The following is a 20,826-nucleotide window of genomic DNA, read 5'->3' as shown; positions in this document are numbered from 1 at the left end:
AGACGCGAAATTTAACCTACAGGAAGAAGATGCTGTGATATGCAAATGATTAGCTTTTCAGAGCATTCACACAAGGTTGGCGCCGGTGGCGACACCTATAAGTTTCCAACCGATTTCTCATACATAATCAGCAGTTGACCGGCGTTGCCTGGTGAAACGTTGTTGTGATGCCTCATGTAAGGAGGAGAAATGCGTACCATCACGTTTCCGACATTGATAAAGGTCTGTTGTAGCCTGTCGTGATGCGATTTATCGTATCGCGACATTGCTGCTCGCGTTGGTCGAGATCCAATGACTGTTAGCAGAATATGGAATCGGTGGGCTCAGGAGGGTAGTACGGAACGCCGTGCTGGATCCCAACGGTCTCGTACCACTAGCAGTCGAAATGAAAGGCATCCTATCTGCATGACTGTAACGGATCGTGCAACCACCTCTCGATCCCTGAGTAAACAGATGGGGACGTTTGCAAGGCAACAACCATTTGCACGAACAGTTCGGCGACGTTTGCAGCAGCACGGACTATCAGCTCGGAGACCATGGCTGCGGTTACCCTTGACGCTGCATCACAGACGGGAGCTCCTGCGATGGCGTACTCAACGACGAACCTGGGTGCACGAAAGCAAAACGTCATTTTCTCTGTTTACAGCATCATGATGGTGGCATCCGTGTTTGGCGACATCGCGGTGAACGCACATTGTAAGCGTGTATTCGTCATCGCCATACTGGCGTATCACCCGGCGTGATGGTATGCAGTGCCATTGGTTACACGTTTCGGTCACCTCTTGTTCGCAGTGACGACACTTTGAACTGTGGACGTTACATTTCAGATGTGTTACGACCCGTGGCTCTAGCCTTCATTCGATCCCTGCGAAACCCTACTTTTCAGTAGGAAAATGCACGACCGCATGTTGCAAGTCCTGTACGGGCCTTTCTGAATACAGACAATGTTCGACTGTTGCCCTAGCCAGCACATTCTCCAGATCTCTCACCAACTGAAAACGTCTGGTCAATGGTGGCCGTACAACTGGCTCGTGACAATACGCCAGGTACTACTCTTGATGAACTGTGCTATCGTGTTGAAGCTGCATAGGCAGCTGTACCTGTACACGCCATCCAAGCTCTGTTTGACTCAATGCCCAGGCGTATCAAGGCCGTTATTACGGCCACAGGTGGTTATTCTGAGTACGGATTTCTCAGGATCCATGCACCCAAATTGCGAGAAAATGTAATCACATGTCAGTTGTAGTATAATGTATTTGTCCAATGAATACCCGTTTATCATCTGCATTTCTTCTTGGTTTAGCAATTTTAATGGCCAGTAGTGTATATGGGTGAGAACAAGAGCTTATATTATAAGAAAAGACTTTAATATTTTGCTTGATATTTTGTCAGACACCATGAGAATTTTTTTTCTCAAGATAGTAATTGTTTTCCTCACTGCACTGGAATAATTTTCAAAGTGCTTCTGCACAAGTTGCTATTTGCTCCCTTTCTGTCACGTTCTCTTTATAACTGAAGAGCTTGTAGGTAATTTCTCCATGAAAGGGTCGTCTAATGGGACTACTGACTGCGGCACAAGTACGGTGTCGTGACGCGCTCGTGGGGCGGGACGGGTGCAGGTTGTGCAGCTGCGACACACCTGTAGGAGGTGCCCCTCTTGGCCACGAAGCGTACAGGGCCCCCAGCCATCTGGACAGTTAACCCTGGTGTGGGTGGCAGACACTGTGGCCACGGAGGGAGTGGCCCCAGTGACCTGCGACCCTGGCAGACCGGAGGCTCAGACGCCATACAGACGTCAGACGTATATCTGCAAATACAACATTCTGACTCAGTTAGAAGGCTCGCTTCACTGAACTTAACATCTGACATTCTTCAAAAATGGTTCAAATGGCTCTAAGCATCTTAACGTCTGAGGTCATCACTGCCCAAGTCATAGAACTATTTAAACCTAACTAACCTAAGGACATCGCACACATCCACGCCCGAGGCAGGATTCGAACCTGCGACCGTGGCAGCAGCGCGGTTCCGGACTGAAGCGTCTAGAACCGCTCGGCCACAGCGGCCGGCGTCTGACATTTGTGTAACCGTGTTTTAAAATATCTGAATGACAAGATTTCACCAGACATGGACGATCCACAGTATTGGTGGAACCTTGAAGGGTGGCAGTGCTACGGCTGTCACACCACGAGTAGTTCTGTTAGCCACCTGTGCGATCTCAAACGGGTGCATGATTCGCAAAATGTTCTCCAGAGACGGGTTATCTATTTTCAACGCCGCAGTGCAGATCTCCGGGTCTCGTACAAGCTGGGCCACCAGGTCACGAATGTAGGAGTGCGTGGACGAAACCTTGCAACCTTGACTGGTGCAAGTGAAATCCTATTTGCAGCTGAGATCTTGCAAATTAGCGACCAAAGAGAGCGTTATCATTGTCTGAACTGTTTATTCTATTGATAGAACTGTAGTGTGAAGGCAGCCACATAATACCTCTGGGAACAGAAGGCATCTGTTGTGCTGAAAGGAGAGTGTACGTTGTCTGACTGGGTGGACAACCTTCTAAACAGAAAGAAAGATTCTGATAAAGGCCAAGACAAAGACAAAAATCGATGCAGTGAATCATCTGTTGCCTGAAACGTCGTGAAATGCAGTTTGAGACGATGGAAGTATGAGTCCCAGAGCTCCTTAGGGTCACTGAAAGTTGGAAACGACGGAGAACGTTTGAGGCTGCAGTAGCGGGAGGTGTTTCGGCCTAGCGACTGCCTGCGGACGAATAACACAAACTAAAGGCAGGCGAGTGAAACGCTACAGGCAGACAGACAGAGACAAACAAGATGGACGACAACGAGGCCTTAAGAGGAACCTTCGCCCCAACATTGACGACAATGCCCAGAGCAGCGGAGGGACAAGTCGAAGACACGACCGAAGCGAATAACTGCGTGACAAACAAGGTGGTTACCAAGCATCCCGATTGGAGTGAAGAGAGATCCGACAACGTGAGGCGCGAGCTCTGAGCCGAGCAGCAGCGTGCACGTGGGACGCTACTGCCCCTGCCCCTGCCCCTGCCCTGGCGTTCAGGGACGCATTTCTCACCGTGTTTCCATATTTTTGTCCAGTCCCGGTATTCATTTACTCAAATGCGAATTTTTGGCATTTTGGTATCAAATATAAATTTTTAATTCTTTTTGAAAGTTTAATGTGGCGCGAGACTGTGGTGGCGCTCTCTCCGTGCGAGCACGGGGCTGCGCGGCGGCGGCGACACCTTACAGTCACCGCAAGCCATCTCTTCTGGCGGCATTCAACTCGGTAGCACATGAGGCCAGACACCCATCGTAATAAGAACACTGCACTACAAATACGCAACAGTCATTTACACGATGCATACATGCATGACACAACTATCACATGCCACCCAAAGTTCATCCAGGAGGAGTAAATACAGGATGTTAAAAACATTTCCCTTATTTTGAGAGGTGATATTGTAGACCAAAACAAGATAAAAAGTCCAGTAAATATCGGCTCTAAAATACACGATGGAAAAAAAATCAGAACACCAAGGAGGAGCTGCACCACATAAACGATAAGACGGTAGGCGTGTTTCTACATCTGAAAAATGATGCATATTCATATTTCCCGGTAGTCTCGTACGACTGGCTGTAGTAGCGCCATTATGGGAATTCAAATCAGGTTTGCTTTAAATATGTGCTGTAATGTTCTTGAGCTCTGTTTGTTACCTTTAAGACTGGACGTTGTGAGTTGATGTTCGTCAAGAATGCCTTTATTAAGATGACAGAGAGGCCATTTTTAATACGTCACTGAGTTTCGAACGAGATGGAGTAGTAGGGCTTATGAGAAGCTGCATATTGCTTCTGTGATACTGCAGAAAGAGACTTGGCAGGAGCGCAGCCACTGTACCTGACTGCTGGCAGCGGCGGTCACGCGAGTGTACAGTAGGGAGGAGACCGGGCTGCGGACGGCCACGTGGCACTGCCCACAGGGAAGGCCGTCGCGTTCGGCGCGTGGCTCTGGCGCATCGTATCGCAACTTGGGCCCGGCACACAGTTTTAATCTGCCAGGAGGTTTTATTATTGGCGTTGTTTGTGACATATTTTCTGTGCTCTTTCTTCTGTTGCCGTCTTTATTACTTAGCGAACATCTTGTCTGTTCGTTGGATGGTGTGTGGCTGCTTTTTTTACACAGAAAAACAAAACTTTTGCACCTTGTTTCTGATCCAGAATATTACGCCATCTTGCTGTTCGCTCTGCTAACGGTATACTACGCCTTCCACATCGCTAGCAACGGGTTCTGCACAACGCTCGTGACTACTTTGAAGGACAGTACTGGTGCAAACATGTAACTCTTTTGTATCGGTTGTGAATAAATAGTTGCCACTATTTAGGTTCCAACCTTCGTATTTACCAATCATAAGCGCAATTATTGTCGCGATAGGGACGCGAGGAATTTTGGGATACTCATTTTATGGTGGATGAAAAATCCATTGGGAGAAAAAAATTCAAGAAGTTTGAGGATGGGATGGAGATTGAGTTGCAAGATTATACTCTAATACATGCACCTGTACCTCTACCCTTGTAAACCGTAGAGTACACTGATGAGTCAGAACATAATGACCACATGCATAACAGCTTGTATAGACGTCTTTGGAAAGATTCTACATATCACGCACCCGACAGTTTGGTGGCAGGTTTGTAGAGATGTGGCATTAGATGTCTATGCAAAGGTCATGCCATTGGCGTGCCATAGGGTGGTGGGGTTTCGGGTTCCGCTGGATAGGTCAGGAGTCCATGACACGCATCAAGCGGCTACACGGGTAGCAGGGGTTGTGTGACGTGGACTGGGCGGTTTTTTTAGGTTAGATGGCTTCGGGCAAGTACATAAAGGGCAACAGCCTCAAAGGGTGCGGGGCAAAGTCAGGACATGCGGGGACCAAGCAGCAATCGGTATTGTAATTGTAAACTGTCGAAGCTGCATTGGTAAAGTACCGGAACTTCAATCGCTGATAGAAAGCACCGAAGCTGAAATCGTTATAGGTACAGAAAGCTGGCTGAAGCCAGAGATAAATTCTGCCGAAATTTTTACAAAGGCACAGACGGTGTTTAGAAAGGATAGATTGCACGCAACCAGTGGTGGCGTGTTTGTCGCTGTTAGTAGTAGTTTATCCTGTAGTGAAGTAGAAGTGGATAGTTCCTGTGAATTATTATGGGTGGAGGTTACACTCAACAACCGAGCTACGTTAATAATTGGCTCCTTTTACCGACTTCCCCACTCAGCAGCATTAGTGGCAGAACAACTGAGAGAAAATTTGGAATACATTTCACATAAATTTTCTCAGCGTGTTATAGTCTTAGGTGGAGATTTCAATTTACCAGATATAGACTGGGACACTCAGATGTTTAGGACGGGTGGTAGGGACAGAGCATCGAGTGACATTATACTGAGTGCACTATCCAAAAATTACCTCGAGCAATTAAACAGAGAATCGATTCGTGGAGATAACATTTTGGACATACTGATAACAAACAGACCCGAACTTTTCGACTCTGTAAGTACAGAACAGGGAATCAGTGATCACAAGGCTGTTGCAGCATCCCTGAATATGGAAGTTAAGAGGAATATAAAAAAAGGGAGGAAGGTGTATCTGTTCAGCAAGAGTAATAGAAGGCAGATTTCAGACTACCTAACAGATCAAAACGAAAATTTCTGTTCCGACACTGACAATGTTGAGTGTTTATGGAAAAAGTTGAAGGTAATCGTAAAATGCGTTTCAGACAGGTACGTGCCGAGTAAAACTGTGAGGGACGGGAAAATCCCACCGTGGTTCAACAACAAAGTTAGGAAACTACTGCGAAAGCAAAGAGAGCATCACTCCAAGTTTAAACGCAGCCAAAACCTCTCAGACAAACAGAAGCTAAACGATGTCAAAGTTAGCGTAATGAGGGCTATGCGTGAAGCGTTCAGTGAATTCGAAAGTAAAATTCTATGTACCGACATGACAGAAAAACCTAGGGAGTTCTGGTCTTACGTTAAATCAGTAAGTGGACAGAAACAGCATATCCAGACACTCCGGGATGATGATGGCATTGAAACAGAGGATGACACGCGTAAAGCTGAAATACTAAACACCTTTTTCCAAAGCTGTTTCACAGAGGAAGACCGCACTGCAGTTCCTTCTCTAAATTCTCGCACAAACGAAAAAATGGCTGACATCGAAATAAGTGGCGAAGGAATAGAAAAGCAACTGGAATCACTCAACAGAGGAAAGTCCACTGGACCTGACGGGATACAAATTCGATTCTACACAGAGTACGCGAAAGAACTTGCCCCCCTTCTAACAGCCGTGTACCGCAAGTCTCTAGAGGAACGGAAGGTTCCAAATGATTGGAAAAGAGCACAGGTAGTCCCAGTCTTCAAGAAGGGTCGTCGAGCAGATGCGCAAAACTATAGACCTATATCTCTGACATCGATCTGTTGTAGAATTTTAGAACATGTTTTTTGCCACAGGGGAGTGTTAGGGGACCATTGCTTTTCACAATATATATAAATGACCTAGTAGAGAGTGTCGGAAGTTCCATGCGGCTTTTCGCGGATGATGCTGTAGTATACAGAGAAGTTAAGGCATTAGAAAATTGTAGCGAAATGCAGGAAGACCTGCAGCAGATAGGCACTTGGTGCAGGGAGTGGCAACTGACCCTTAATATAGACAAGTGTAATGTATTGCGAATACATAGAACGAAGAATCCTTTATTGCATGATTATATGATAGCGGAACAAACACTGGTAGCAGTTACTTCTGTAAAATATCTGGGAGTATGCGTACGGAACGATTTAAAGTGGAATGATCATATAAAATTAATTGTTGGTAAGGCGGGTACCAGGTTGAGATTCATTGGGAGAGTCCTTAGAAAATGTAGTCCATCAACAAAGGAGGTGGCTTACAGAACACTCGTTCGATCTGTACTTGAGTATTGCTCATCAGTGTGGGATCCGTACCAGATCGGTTTGACGGAGGAGATAGAGAAGATCCAAAGAAGAGCGGCGCGTTTCGTCACAGGGTTATTTGGTAACCGTGATAGCGTTGCGGAGATGTTTAGCAAACTCAAGTGGCAGACTCTGCAAGAGAGGCGCTCTGCATCGCGTCGTGGCTTGCTCGCCAGGTTTCGAGAGGGTGCGTTTCTGGATGAGGTATCGAATATATTGCTTCCCCATACTTATACCTCCCGAGGAGATCACGAATGTAAAATTAGAGAGATTCGAGCGCGCACGGAGGATTTCAGACAGTCGTTCTTCCCGCGAACCATACGCGACTGGAACAGAAAAGGGACGTAATGACAGTGGCACGTAAAGTGCCCTCCGCTACACACCGTTGGGTGGCTTGCGGAGTATAAATGTAGATGTAGAAGTAGAAATAAGGGACTGCTTGTTTTAGTACGTGGTGTTGGCACCCCATAGCGGCACAGATGGTTTCCATAGGATCTACATCAGGCAAATTTGGTCGCAGAGACATCAACGTGAGTTCAGCCTACTGTAGCATGGCTCTGTCTCCGAGACATGGACAATTACGCTGCTCAATACTAACATCGTCATCGGGAAGGCATCAAGCACGAAGATATGCAAGTAGTTCGCACATGACAGTGCTTTTTCGATCACTACCACAGGTCCTATGCAAGTGAATGTCTCCCGTAGCATAATACTGCTCCCTCCAGCCTGCGTACGTGGGCGCTGCACGTTTCGAGTCGCCGTTCACCTCGATGGTGGCGTTTTGTGGATTCATCCGAAGAGCCGATACATTTCCATTGATTGACGCTCGAATTCCTGTGTTCCTGTGATCACTGCAGTCGTAACTGACGATGTCGTTGGGCCAACATATAAACACGTAGGGGTGGTTTGATGTGAAGTTCCATGCTCAACAATGTACGATGAATGGTGTGCTCCGAAACACTTGTGGATGCATCAGGATTGTGCTCTTTCGTTAGAGACGCCACAGATCACCATCCATCCTACTTTACGGAGCAGATAATCCTCCGAACCTCGCCGGCCACGGCGGCCGAGCGGTTCTAGGCGCTTCAGGCCGGATCCGCGTAGTTCTAGGGGGCTGATGACCTCCGATGTTAAGTTCCATAGTGCTCAGAGCCATTTGAATTTTTGAACCTCCGAACCTCACGTTGTGGGAGGAGTCGTGGACGTCCACTAATTTAGCGCCTAGTAGTAGTTTCACTGCCCTTCTACATCTTTCCACAGATGCTCACGACGACTGCACATTAACATTCGAGCAGGATTTCATGATTGGTTTTGGTAAAAGTCTTGTACCTAGTTAGCAAGGAGTGTATTACAGTATTACCACAAGCAACAAATAATTCACTGCTACTGGATGTGGCCTTCAACTTTATAAACTACATAGGCTGACCATAAGTTTTTTTTAATTTCGATCTCTGTTTTTCATCTTCGTAGGAAGCAGTGGGCAGACCTGTCTTGCAATACATCCATCGTATTTTGCCACTGTATGCGTGAATAAAACGATAAATTTAATAATGCCATCACGGTGGTCAGGCTGTCAACACGACACAACTTACTGCTTATTTGTCATCGCTAGTGACAGACTGTTTTTTCTTTGTGCGGACGACTTAATAAACTCCTGCTGCATGGGAAATTTTTCTACGATTAGTGGCGTGTCACTCACGGTATTTAGGGAAACATATAACAAGAAAAAGATTTTAGGATGTTTTGCAGCTGCCTGCATTCACCATCTGCTGGCTGTATAGTGCTCTATTCATGTGACTTACTGCCTGCATAACAAGTGACGGCCGCGCGTGGTCGGTATACAGCAGCTGCTTCCTTTACTGGTCACAAACTGGCCTCTCCGTGCTATGCGTTGCTGTTGATGACTTGTGGGAGGGGGGGAGGCATGCGGCGGTTAACGCTAGCGAGACTGGGCAGCGAATGTTTTATGTGTAGCAATATTTCCCGCGATTACTTGGAGCCAATGAGTGTGGTGTTGTGGGCGTGGCGCAACTTCCCCTGCTGAAAGGTTCGACTACGTTGAAAGTACAGATGCGTTATACTTCTCGGAGGGATGGAGTACTTCGTATGCAAGACGTTGCAGGCTGAGGAGGCAACGTGGAGTTAATTGCGTCATGAGAATCGAGAAGAAGTAGCGGCGATTCTACTGCGATCAGGTACGTGCAGGCCGTTTCTTCCCAACAGTCAGTATGCGTGTGTTGTTCTCGTTCATTCCTGTTTCTGAATAGTTAATTGTAGCTACATGTAGGCTTTGGAGATTTGAGTTATCGACAAATGGCATGAAAAGTCTGCAGCTCTCCAACGTTGCACTTTATGAGAGATGTGCCGTCACCTCTGTGAGTCTTTGACTTCATATGTAGAAATCGTTAATTTTTGCAGCACAGTGGCCATAACTCAGTCTCATTTGGGTAGAGAGGACGTGTGTAAATACATTGGATTATTTATGCATGTATCCTAGAGTCTTACAGTGACGCAGAGTGCTACAAAAAGATACTATTTCGTGTTAAAAGTCTTTTTATTCTGCGTTGCGAGCACAGGCAGATCGAGTCCACCGCTACTGTGCTTGCAGGATTGTATTTGTCTCTAATTTTTTCCCGATGTGCTCAGTATGGTTCACGTGTAGGGGAATGTAGCAGATTTGACGCACTGTGCCATTCCTGCCACGTTACAAGGAAACACCACACTAACCTAACCATTGTGATGGACAGAGAAGTATAGGTAGTGCTCCTATTCGGATTTTTTTTTTAGTTATTTACGAATTTTCTAGCAATAGTTGACTTCGCGGTGTTGCCGGGAATTCTTGTTAACCAAGATTGACGTCGCCCATACATAAGCGCTAGTTCTGAAACCAGGTTGGTTCGGCAGCTCGTCTCTGACTGGGCCAGAGAGTTTGAGGAGGGAGGGGAGGGCGCTGATCTGCAGTGCAGCCCACATATTCCCACTGACGTGTTGGGGCCTGTTTGCCGTGGGTAGAATGGCTCTTCCTGGAGTGTCTGCTTTCATAGCAGTGATTTTGCCACCAGGAGGCAGATCTGTCGCTAAATATTGCAACTTTCTCAGCCAGCGCTAGTGCAGCGTTTGCAGTTGCAGTGATACCACACATGTCAGCATCTGACGTATGGTCTACCCCAACAGGTGTCACGTTGATTGGTTGTACCCTTGCTTAGACTTGTCTGCCTTGAATAACCTCCAGTGGTTGGAAATACAGGTCATCATCTCCCTATGTGATTATTTATATATGTTGTCGTTGATGTGGTCTTCAGTCCTGAGACTGGTTTGATGCAGCTCTCCATGCTACTCTATCCTGTGCAAGCTTCTTCATCTCCCAGTACCTACTGCAACCTACATCCTTCTGAATCTGTTTAGTGTATCCCCTCTACTTCGACCATCATCAGTTATTTTGCTCCCCAAATAGCAAAACTCCTTTACTACTTTAAGTGTCTCATTTCATAATCTAATTCCCTTAGCATCACCCGAATTACTTCGACTACATTCCATTATCCTCGTTTTGCTTTTGTTGATGTTCATCTTATATCCTCCTTTCAAGATACTGTCCATTCCATTCAACTGCTCTTCCAAGTCCTTTGCTGTCTCTGACAGAATTACAATGTCATCGGCGAACCTCAAAGTTTATATTTCTTCTCCATGAATTTTAATACCTACTCCGAATTTTTCTTTTGTTACCTTCACTGCTTGCTCAATATACAGATTGAATAACATCGAGGATAGGCTACAACCCTGTCTCACTCCCTTCCCAACCACCGCTTCGCTTTCATGTCCCTCGACTCTTATAACTGCCATCTGGTTTCTGTACAAATTGTAAATAGCCTTTCGCTCCCTGTATTTTACCCCTGCCACCTTCAGAATTTGAAAGAGAGTATTCCAGTCAACATTGTCAAAAGCTTTCTCTAAGTCTACAAATGCTAGAAGCGTAGGTTTGCCTTTCCTTAATCTTTCCCCCCCCCCCATGAACCATGGACCTTGCCGTTGGTGGGGAGGCTTGCGTGCCTCAGCGATACAGATAGCCGTACCGTAGGTGCAACCACAACGGAGGGGTATCTGTTGAGAGGCCAGACAAACGTGTGGTTCCTGAAGAGGGGCAGCAGCCTTTTCAGTAGTTGCAAGGGCAACAGTCTGGATGATTGACTGATCTGGCCTGGTAACAATAACCAAAACGGCCTTGCTGTGCTGGTACTGCGAACGGCTGAAAGCAAGGGGAAACTACAGCCGTAATTTTTCCCGAGGGCATGCAGCTTTACTGTATGATTACATGATGATGGCGTCCTCTTGGGTAAAATATTCCGGAGGTAAAATAGTCCCCCATTCGGATCTCCGGGCGGGGACTACTCAAGAGGATGTCGTTATCAGGAGAAAGAAAACGCGTTCTACGGATCGGAGCGTGGAATGTCAGATCCCTTAATCGGGCAGGTAGGTTAGAAAATTTAAAAAGGGAAATGGATAGGTTGAAGTTAGATATAGTGGGAATTAGTGAAGTTCGGTGGCAGGAGGAACAAGACTTCTGGTCAGGTGACTACAGGGTTATAAACACAAAATCAAATAGGGGTAATGCAGGAGTAGGTTTAATAATGAATAGGAAAATAGGAATGCGGGTAAGCTACTACAAACAGCATAGTGAACGCATTATTGTGGCCAAGATAGATACGAAGCCCGCACCTACTACAGTAGTACAAGTTTATATGCCAACTAGCTCTGCAGATGACGAAGAAATTGAAGAAATGTATGATGAAATAAAAGAAATTATTCAGATTGTGAAGGGAGACGAAAATTTAATAGTCATGGGTGACTGGAATTCGAGTGTAGGAAAAGGGAGAGAAGGAAACATAGTAGGTGAATATGGATTTGGGGACAGAAATGAAAGAGGAAGCCGTCTGGTAGAATTTTGCACAGAGCACAACATAATCATAACTAACACTTGGTTTAAGAATCATGAAAGAAGGTTGTATACATGGAAGAACCCTGGAGATACTAAAAGGTATCAGATAGATTATATAATGGTAAGACAGAGATTTAGGAACCAGGTTTTAAATTGTAAGACATTTCCAGGGGCAGATGTGGATTCTGACCACAGTCTATTGGTTATGAACTGCAGATTGAAACTGAACAAACTGCAAAAAGGTGGGAATTTAAGGAGATGGGACCTGGATAAACTGAAAGAACCAGAGGTTGTACAGAGATTCAGGGAGAGCATAAGGGAGCAATTGACAGGAATGGGGGAAATAAATACAGTAGAAGAAGAATGGGTAGCTTTGAGGGATGAAGTAGTGAAGGCAGCAGAGGATCAAGTAGGTAAAAAGACGAGGGCTAGTAGAAATCCTTGGGTAACAGAAGAAATATTGAATTTAATTGATGAAAGGAGAAAATATAAAAATGCAGTAAGTGAAACAGGCAAAAAGGAATACAAACGTCTCAAAAATGAGATCGACAGGAAGTGCAAAATGGCTAAGCAGGGATGGCTAGAGGACAAATGTAAGGATGTAGAGGCCTATCTCACTAGGGGTAAGGTAGATACCGCCTACAGGAAAATTAAAGAGACCTTTGGAGATAAGAGAACGACTGGTATGAATATCAAGAGCTCAGATGGAAACCCAGTTCTAAGCAAAGAAGGGAAAGCAGAAAGGTGGAAGGAGTATATAGAGGGTCTATACAAGGGCGATGTACTTGAGGACAATATTATGGAAATGGAAGAGGATGTAGATGAAGATGAAATGGGAGATACGATACTGCGTGAAGAGTTTGACAGAGCACTGAAAGACCTGAGTCGAAACAAGGCCCCCGAAGTAGACAATATTCCATTGGAACTACTGAAGGCCGTGGGTGAGCCAGTCCTGACAAAACTCTACCATCTGGTGAGCAAGATGTATGAAACAGGCGAAATACCCTCAGACTTCAAGAAGAATATAATAATTCCAATCCCAAAGAAAGCAGGTGTTGACAGATGTGAAAATTACCGAACTATCAGCTTAATAAGTCACAGCTGCAAAATACTAACACGAATTCTTTACAGACGAATGGAAAAACTAGTAGAAGCCAACCTCGGGGAAGATCAGTTTGGATTCCGTAGAAACACTGGAACACGTGAGGCAATACTGACCTTACGACTTATCTTAGAAGAAAGATTAAGGAAAGGCAAACCCACGTTTCTAGCATTTGTAGACTTAGAGAAAGCTTTTGACAATGTTGACTGGAATACTCTCTTTCAAATTCTAAAGGTGGCAAGGGTAAAATACAGGGAGCGAAAGGCTATTTACAATTTGTACAGAAACCAGATGGCAGTTATAAGAGTTGAGGGGCATGAAAGGGAAGCAGTGGTTGGGAAGGGAGTAAGACAGGGTTGTAGCCTCTCCCCGATGTTGTTCAATCTGTATATTGAGCAAGCAGTAAAGGAAACAAAAGAAAAATTCGGGGTAGGTATTAAAATTCATGGAGAAGAAATAAAAACTTTGAGGTTCGCCGATGACATTGTAATTCTGTCAGAGACAGCAAAGGACTTGGAAGAGCAGTTGAATGGAATGGACAGTGTCTTGAAAGGAGGATATAAGATGAACATCAACAAAAGCAAAACAAGGATAATGGAATTAGTCTAATTAAGTCGGGTGATGCTGAGGGAATTAGATTAGGAAATGAGGCACTTAAAGTAGTAAAGGAGTTTTGCTATTTGGGGAGCAAAATAACTGATGATGGTCGAAGTAGAGAGGATATAAAATGTAGGCTGGCAATGGCAAGGAAAGCGTTTCTGAAGAAGAGAAATTTGTTAACATCCAGTATTGATTTAAGTGTCAGGAAGTCATTTCTGAAAGTATTCGTATGGAGTGTAGCCATGTATGGAAGTGAAACATGGACGATAAATAGTTTGGACAAGAAGAGAATAGAAGCTTTCGAAATGTGGTGCTACAGAAGAATGCTGAAGATTAGATGGGTAGACCACATAACTAATGAGGAAGTATTGAATAGGATTGGGGAGAAGAGAAGTTTGTGGCACAACTTGACCAGAAGAAGGGATCGGTTGGTAGGACATGTTCTAAGGCATCAAGGGATCACCAATTTAGTATTGGAGGGCAGCGTGGAGGGTAAAAATCGTAGAGGGAGACCAAGAGATGAATACACTAAGCAGATTCAGAAGGATGTAGGTTGCAGTAGGTACTGGGAGATGAAGAAGCTTGCACAGGATAGAGTGGCATGGAGAGCTGCATCAAACCAGTCTCAGGACTGAAGACTACAACAACAACAACAATCTTTCTTCTAAGATAAGTCGTAGGGTCAGTATTGCCTCACGTCTTCCAATATTTCTACGGAATCCAAACTCATCTTCCCCGAGGTCGGCTTCTACCAGTTTTTCCATTCGCCTGTAAAGAATTCGCGTTAGTATTTTGCATCCGCGACTTATTAAACTGATAGTTCGGCAAGTTTCACATCTGTCAACACCTGATTTCTTTGGCATTGGAATTATTATATTCTTCTTGAAGTCTGAAGGTATGTCCCCTGTCTCATACATCTTGCTCGCCAGGTGGTAGAGTTTTGTCAGGACTGGCTCTCCCAAGGCTGTCAGTAGTTCTAATGGAATGTTGTCTACTCCCGGGGCCTTGTTTCGACTCATGTCTTTCAGTGCTCTGTCAAACTCTTCACGCAGTATCGTATCTCCCATTTCATCTTTAACTACATCCACTTCCATTTCCATAATATTGTCCTCAAGTACATCACCCTTGTATAGACCCTCTATATACTGCTTCCACCTTTCTGCTTTCCTTTCTTTGCTTAGAACTGGGTTTCCATCTGAGCTCTTGATATTCATACAAGTGGTTCTCTTTTCTCCAAAGGTCTCTTTAATTTTCCTGTAGGCAGTATCTATCTTACCCCTAGTGAGATAAGCCTCTACATCCTTAGATTTGTCCTCTAGCCATCCCTGCTTAGCCATTTTGCACTTCCTGTCGATCTCATTTTTGAGACGTTTGTATTCCTTTTTGCCTGCTTCTTTTACTGCATTTTTATACTTTCTCCTTTCATCAATTAAATTCAGTATTTCTTCTGTTACCCAAGGATTTCTACTAGTCCTCGTCTTTTTACCTACTAGGTCCTCTGCTGCCTTCACTACATCATCTTTCAAAGCTACCCATTCTTCTTCTATTGTATTTCTTTCCCCCATTCCTGTCAATTGTTCGCCTATGCTCTCCCTGAAACTCTGTACAACCTCTGGTTTAGTCAGTTTATCTAGGGCCCATCTCCTTAAATTCCCACCTTTTTGCAGTTTCTTCAGTTTTGATCTACAGTTCATAACTAATAGATTGTGATCAGAGTCAACATCTGCTCCTGGAAACGTCTTACAATTTAAAACTTGGTTCCTAAATCTCTGTCTTACCATTATACAATCCATCTGAAACCTGTCAGTATCTCCAGGCTTCTTCGGTGTATACAACCTTCTTTTATGGTTCTTGAACCAAGTGTTCATAACATATCGTTGGTTGGAAATCGGTAAACCTGGGATTTTTGCTGAGACGTCATAAATATACTAAAATAAATATAAATGTCGTGTGACTACGGCCTCCCGTCGCGTAGACCATTCGCCAGGTGCAAGTCTTTCGAGTTGACGCCACTTCGGCGACTTGCCTGTCGATGGGAATGAAATGATGGTGGTTAGGACAACACAACACCCAGTCCCTGAGCGGAGAAAATCTCCAACCCAACCGGGAATCCAACCCGGGCCCTGAGGATTGACATTCTGTCGCGTTGACCACTCAGCTGCCGGGGGCAGACATAATATACTGTGGCGTCATTTACTAAAATGTAGACTTTCACGGCCGGAAATGTCATGTCCATTGTAATTATCCGGGCTGTTATGCCGTGGTCGGTTGGTGAATTCTTTCTAAGATCCTAACGTTTCGTCCCCGTCTGCGGGAGACATCTTCAAGGGGGTCTGTAGCTCGAGCTACGGACCCCCTTGAAGATGTCTCCCGCAGACGGGGACGAAACGTTAGGATCTTAGAAAGAATTCACCAACCGACCACGGCATAACAGCCCGGATAATTATAATGGACATGTGGCGTCACTGTTTCCAACAACATGTTCGTTTTAATGTCTGAACTATGACACCACTTACAAGACATGTAGGACGGTGACTTATGAAGACTGTGATGTGCCATTTCTTACAAATGCAGTCTTTGTTTGGAAATCGGTAAAACTGCAGTGCTTGTAGAATTTGCTATGATGCCAATATCTCGACCAAGAGGGCAACACGTTAGTTTTGTAACACACACAAAATTTTGTTTACAAAATATGACAGTACACATGTGATGTATTACGACAGTGAAAGGAAACTGTGACCACTGGAGACAGTGCCACAAGTTCGTCCAAAAACTCGTAACACAACACACACAAATGTCATACTAACAAATATAAATCCACCTGATGATGGAGGTTTAAGCCTTGGAGATAAATAAACAGTGACTGTTAACAATAAACTTGTTGTTTCATTTAATACGAAAAACTACTTAAAATGTGGAAAAATATGTAAAAATTATTGGTGTATATGGAAAAATTATAGTAGTTACGTATATTCCTGGATGTGGTCTCTTCTGGTTCGTTAAATGACGAAAATGGCGTAATATTAAATTTAATTTGTGATCAAGGGATTCTTACACCATAGAGCACAACTGAAATTACTTAAGATGATTACAATAACATTATTGTGCTATTAGCAAATAGCCACCCTATGGTGAATAGCTCCAGATTGAAGTCGTCCACTTACGTGAACCAGTTATAAAATATGAAAAGAGGGAGGGGGTGCTCGAATCTTATTGTTCCAGGGGACAGGGGTAAGCAGGGAGAGAGGAAGAGGTGTGATGGGTGTGACCCTGAACAACTGCCAGTGATTATCCGGAGGGAGGGGGGATGACCTTGATTATAACGAGCACAAGCGTTTAACGTGACAGCAGTAATCATTGTCAGTGGACCCTCAGATGAGATTGTTATCTGTTTTTGAATGCCCTCTGATAACCAGCTGATTACAGCATTATCATACTACCAGACGTGCCGGTTGCTGTCCTCCTTTGCCTAGGCTCGAACCTGCAGTGAATAACTACAACACTTGCTGCAGATACAATTCTGCTAGCGTTACAAGTAATAGGTGTGTGAGTGAGTGGGCGTGAAAACTACAAAGGAACCCCAAATTTGAAGTACACGTGACAGCACAATTCTTCTGGGGAAGACGTCTGAATTGTCTAAATTGCACACAGCTTCAACGATAAAATCTGGCTGCATGTGGGTCAAATGAAATGTCATGTCCAGCTCTAGTGCAATGGAGTCTCAGTGATGCTGACCTGGAAGGCCATCGATGTGGGCCGCAGACCAGAATTTATACACAATCGAAGAACTGACAGACAGCAATCACAGAGTGAGAGACACGGACACTGGCCGACATATGTGCGTCTGTCTCTGTAGGTTCTGTGACCAAGGAGCGGCTGTCCGTCGAGCAGGAAAGGAACGGGTGGCGGCACGTCCCGACTGCTTCAAAAGGCATTTGGTGACTACACTACTGGCCATTAAAATCGCTGCACCACGAATATGACGTGCTACAGGCGTGACATTTAACCGACAGGAAGAAGATGCTGTGATATGCAAATGATTAGCTTTTCAGAGCATTCACACAAGGTTGGCTCCGGTGGCGACACCTACAACGTGCTGACACGAGGAAAGTTTCCAACCGATTTCTCATACACAAACAGCAGTTGACCGGCGTTGCCTGGTGAAACGTTGTTGTGATGCCTCGTGTAAGGAGGAGAAATGCGTACCATCAAGTTTCCGACTTTGATAAAGGTCGGTTGTAGCCTATTGCGATTGCGGTTTATCGTATCGCGACATTGCCGCTCGCGTTGGTCGAGATCCAATGACTGTTAGCAGAATATGGAATCGGTGGGTTCAGGAGGGTAATACGGAACGCCGTGCTGGATCACAACGGTCTCGTGTTACTAGCAGTCGAGATGACAGGCATCTTATCCGCATGGCTGTAACGGATCGTGCATCCACGTCTCGATCCCTGAGCCAACAGATGAGGACGTTTGCAAGACAACAACCATCTGCACGAACAGTTCGACGACGTTTGCAGCAGCATAGACTATCAGCTCGGAAACCATGGCTGCGGTTACCCTTGACGCTGCCTCACAGACAGGAGCACCTGCGATGGTGTACTCAACGACGAACCTGGTTGCACGGATGGCAAAACGTCATTTTTTCAGATGAATCCAGGTTCTGTTTACAGCATCATGATTGTCGCATCGGTGTTTGGCGACATCGCGGTGAACGCATATTGGAAGCGTGAATTCGTCATCGCCATACCGGCGTATCGCCCGGCGTGATGGTATGCAGTGCCATTGGTTACACGTCTCGGTCACCTCTTTCGCATTGACGGCATTTTGAGCAGTGGATGTTACATTTCAGATGTGTTACGACTCGTAGCTCTACCCTACATTCGATCCCTGCGAAACCCTACATTTCAGCAGGATAATGCACGACCGCATGTTGCACGTCCTGTACGGGCCTTTCTGGATACAGAAGTGTTCGACTGCTGCCCTGGCCAGCACATTCTCCAGATCTCTCACCAATTGAAAACGTCAGGTCAATGGTGGCCGAGCAACTGGCTAGTCACAATACGGCAGTCACTACTCTTGATGAACTCTGGTATCGTGTTGAAGCTGCATGGGCAGCTGAACCTGGACACGCCATCCAAGCTCTGTTTGACTCAATGCCCAGGCGTATCAAGGCCGTTATTACGGCCAGAGGTGGTTGTGCTGGGTACTGATTTCTCAGGATCTATGCACCCAAATTGCGTGAAAATGTAATCACTTGCCAGTTCTAGCATAATATATTTGTCCAATGAATACCCGTTTAACATCTGCATTTCTTCTTGGTGTAGCAATTTTAATGGCCAGTAGTGTATGTTGAAAACTAGTTCCACTACCCAATTACAATTATTTGGGCTGCCATAATAAGGCATAACTAGGTTTTTGGTGACCGTCATGTTTGCTAGCTACCTCACAGTGTCTATGCTTGACACACTATGCTTACGAAATGACAGGGTTTTAACGTAGTGCTTCATTATGTCTCAAAAACGCCTACGGAAAAGGGATGAAAGACTCGGCTCGAACTGATAACTGAGCATTTGTTTTATCGTTACCAGGCTACACCGACCTCTGTCGAAAGGTCGCAGCAACTCGTGCGCTGGCGCAGTCTGGTGGTGTGAGCTGCACCTGCTGAAGGGCGCTTCCTTGCGTGTGTGCGCAGCTGGTGGACCTGCGGCTGCCGTGCGGCGTGCTGCGCGCGGTCGGGCTGTGGCCCACGGGGGGCAGGCGGCTGCTGTACTCGGCCTACACCGCCTGGTGCCTGCTCATGCTGCTGTGCAGCGTGCTGGGGCAGCTGGCAGGCCTGCGCGGCCACTGGTCCAACCTGCCCACCGTCGCCACGTCCGTCTGCCTCGCGCTCACCACCTCCTGCACCATCTTCAAGGTAGGGCGAGGCTGGCGGCTGGCTGGCCCACGGGCCAACAGCGCACTGCTATTGGAGCAAGTGTTATCGAAATTAGCAGACAGGGAATGGCGATTCCAGAGCGTGCGTCACACTGACATTCTCCGCTTCTACGAATCGTTCCGTTTAGCCATTTTATCTGGGTGGACTGGTAGGTTTCTTTTTAAAACACGGTAATACGAGAAACTGACTTGCGTTGGAAGTAAATCCAAACGTAATCTTCTTCACTGTGTACACCTGTCCCATCAGACAACTAATTTCAGCCGAATTCTGCAAAATATTCTGCAGTACATTTCAGGAAAACTTCTTCTCATCAAGGATTTTCAAATTAAAAAATAGAAATAAAAAAGCCGACTCAAATGTTTTAACATCCTTATTTATCTGAATTTCACCCAACAATTAATGCAAAGAACTTATCTTGTTATGTGCCAAACATGTTTTGACATATTTGTTGAATCATCTGTCCATCATCTTTTGTTCAGATCTCAAAAATTTATCTTATTTTATTTATTTATTTATTTACATGTCAATCTCAGTGGGACCAAACTGAGGAGCAAATCTACAAGGTCATGGAACGTGTCAATACATGAAATTACAGCATAAAAGTAATAACAGATAAAAATAAGTGTTTATGAACCCGAAAAAAGTGAGTCCATAAGTTTAAGTAAACGCAATCAACAATACAACAAGATTCAGCTTAATTTTTCAAGGGAGTCCTGGGCGGAATAGAATGAGTGACTCATGAGGAAACTCTTCAGTTTGGATTTGAAGCGCGTGGATTACTGCTAAGATTTTTGAATTCGACTGGTAGGTTATTGAAAATGGATGCAGCAGTACACTGCGTACCTTTCTGCACAAGAGTTAAGGACGTCCGATCCAAATGCAGGTTTCATTTCTGCCGAGTATTAACTGAGTGGAAGCTGCTTATTCTTGGGAACAAGCTAATATTATTAACAAGAAATGATAGTAAGGAATATATATACAGTATTGAGAGGCCAATGTCAAAATACCCAGACTCGTAAACAGGGATCGACAAGAGGATCGCGAATTTACACCACTTATTGCCCGAACCGCCTGTTTCTGAGCCAAAAATATCCTTTTAGAATGGGAAGAGTTACCCCAAAATATAATACCATACGACATAAGCATATGAAAGTAAGCAAACTAGACTAATATTATAGAAACCGCACAATATTTCAGCGACACAACTGCCCGTCATCTTCAGGTGCTACTGTCGCGTCGCTGAGCAGCTAGCCAATTTATATG

The 20,826-nt window shown here is 45.1% G+C and overlaps 1 protein-coding gene across 1 annotated transcript in view; it reads left to right on the top strand.

Moving 5' to 3' along the window:
• The window catches only part of LOC124796224 (odorant receptor Or2-like), a 196,622-nt gene that overhangs the window by 7,704 nt on the left and 168,092 nt on the right, over positions 1-20,826 (top strand). Inside the window, exon 2 of the mRNA XM_047260316.1 lies at positions 19,321-19,542. Coding sequence (XP_047116272.1) covers positions 19,321-19,542 — 222 coding nt within the window. The remainder of the gene's footprint in view (positions 1-19,320; positions 19,543-20,826) is intronic.

The sequence above is a fragment of the Schistocerca piceifrons genome, chromosome 4 (genome assembly GCF_021461385.2).
Source record: "Schistocerca piceifrons isolate TAMUIC-IGC-003096 chromosome 4, iqSchPice1.1, whole genome shotgun sequence".
In the NCBI taxonomy this organism is placed as follows: domain Eukaryota; kingdom Metazoa; phylum Arthropoda; class Insecta; order Orthoptera; family Acrididae; genus Schistocerca; species Schistocerca piceifrons.
The sequence above is the reverse complement of the archived record's forward strand: the minus strand, read 5'-3'. Positions and strand labels throughout refer to the sequence as shown.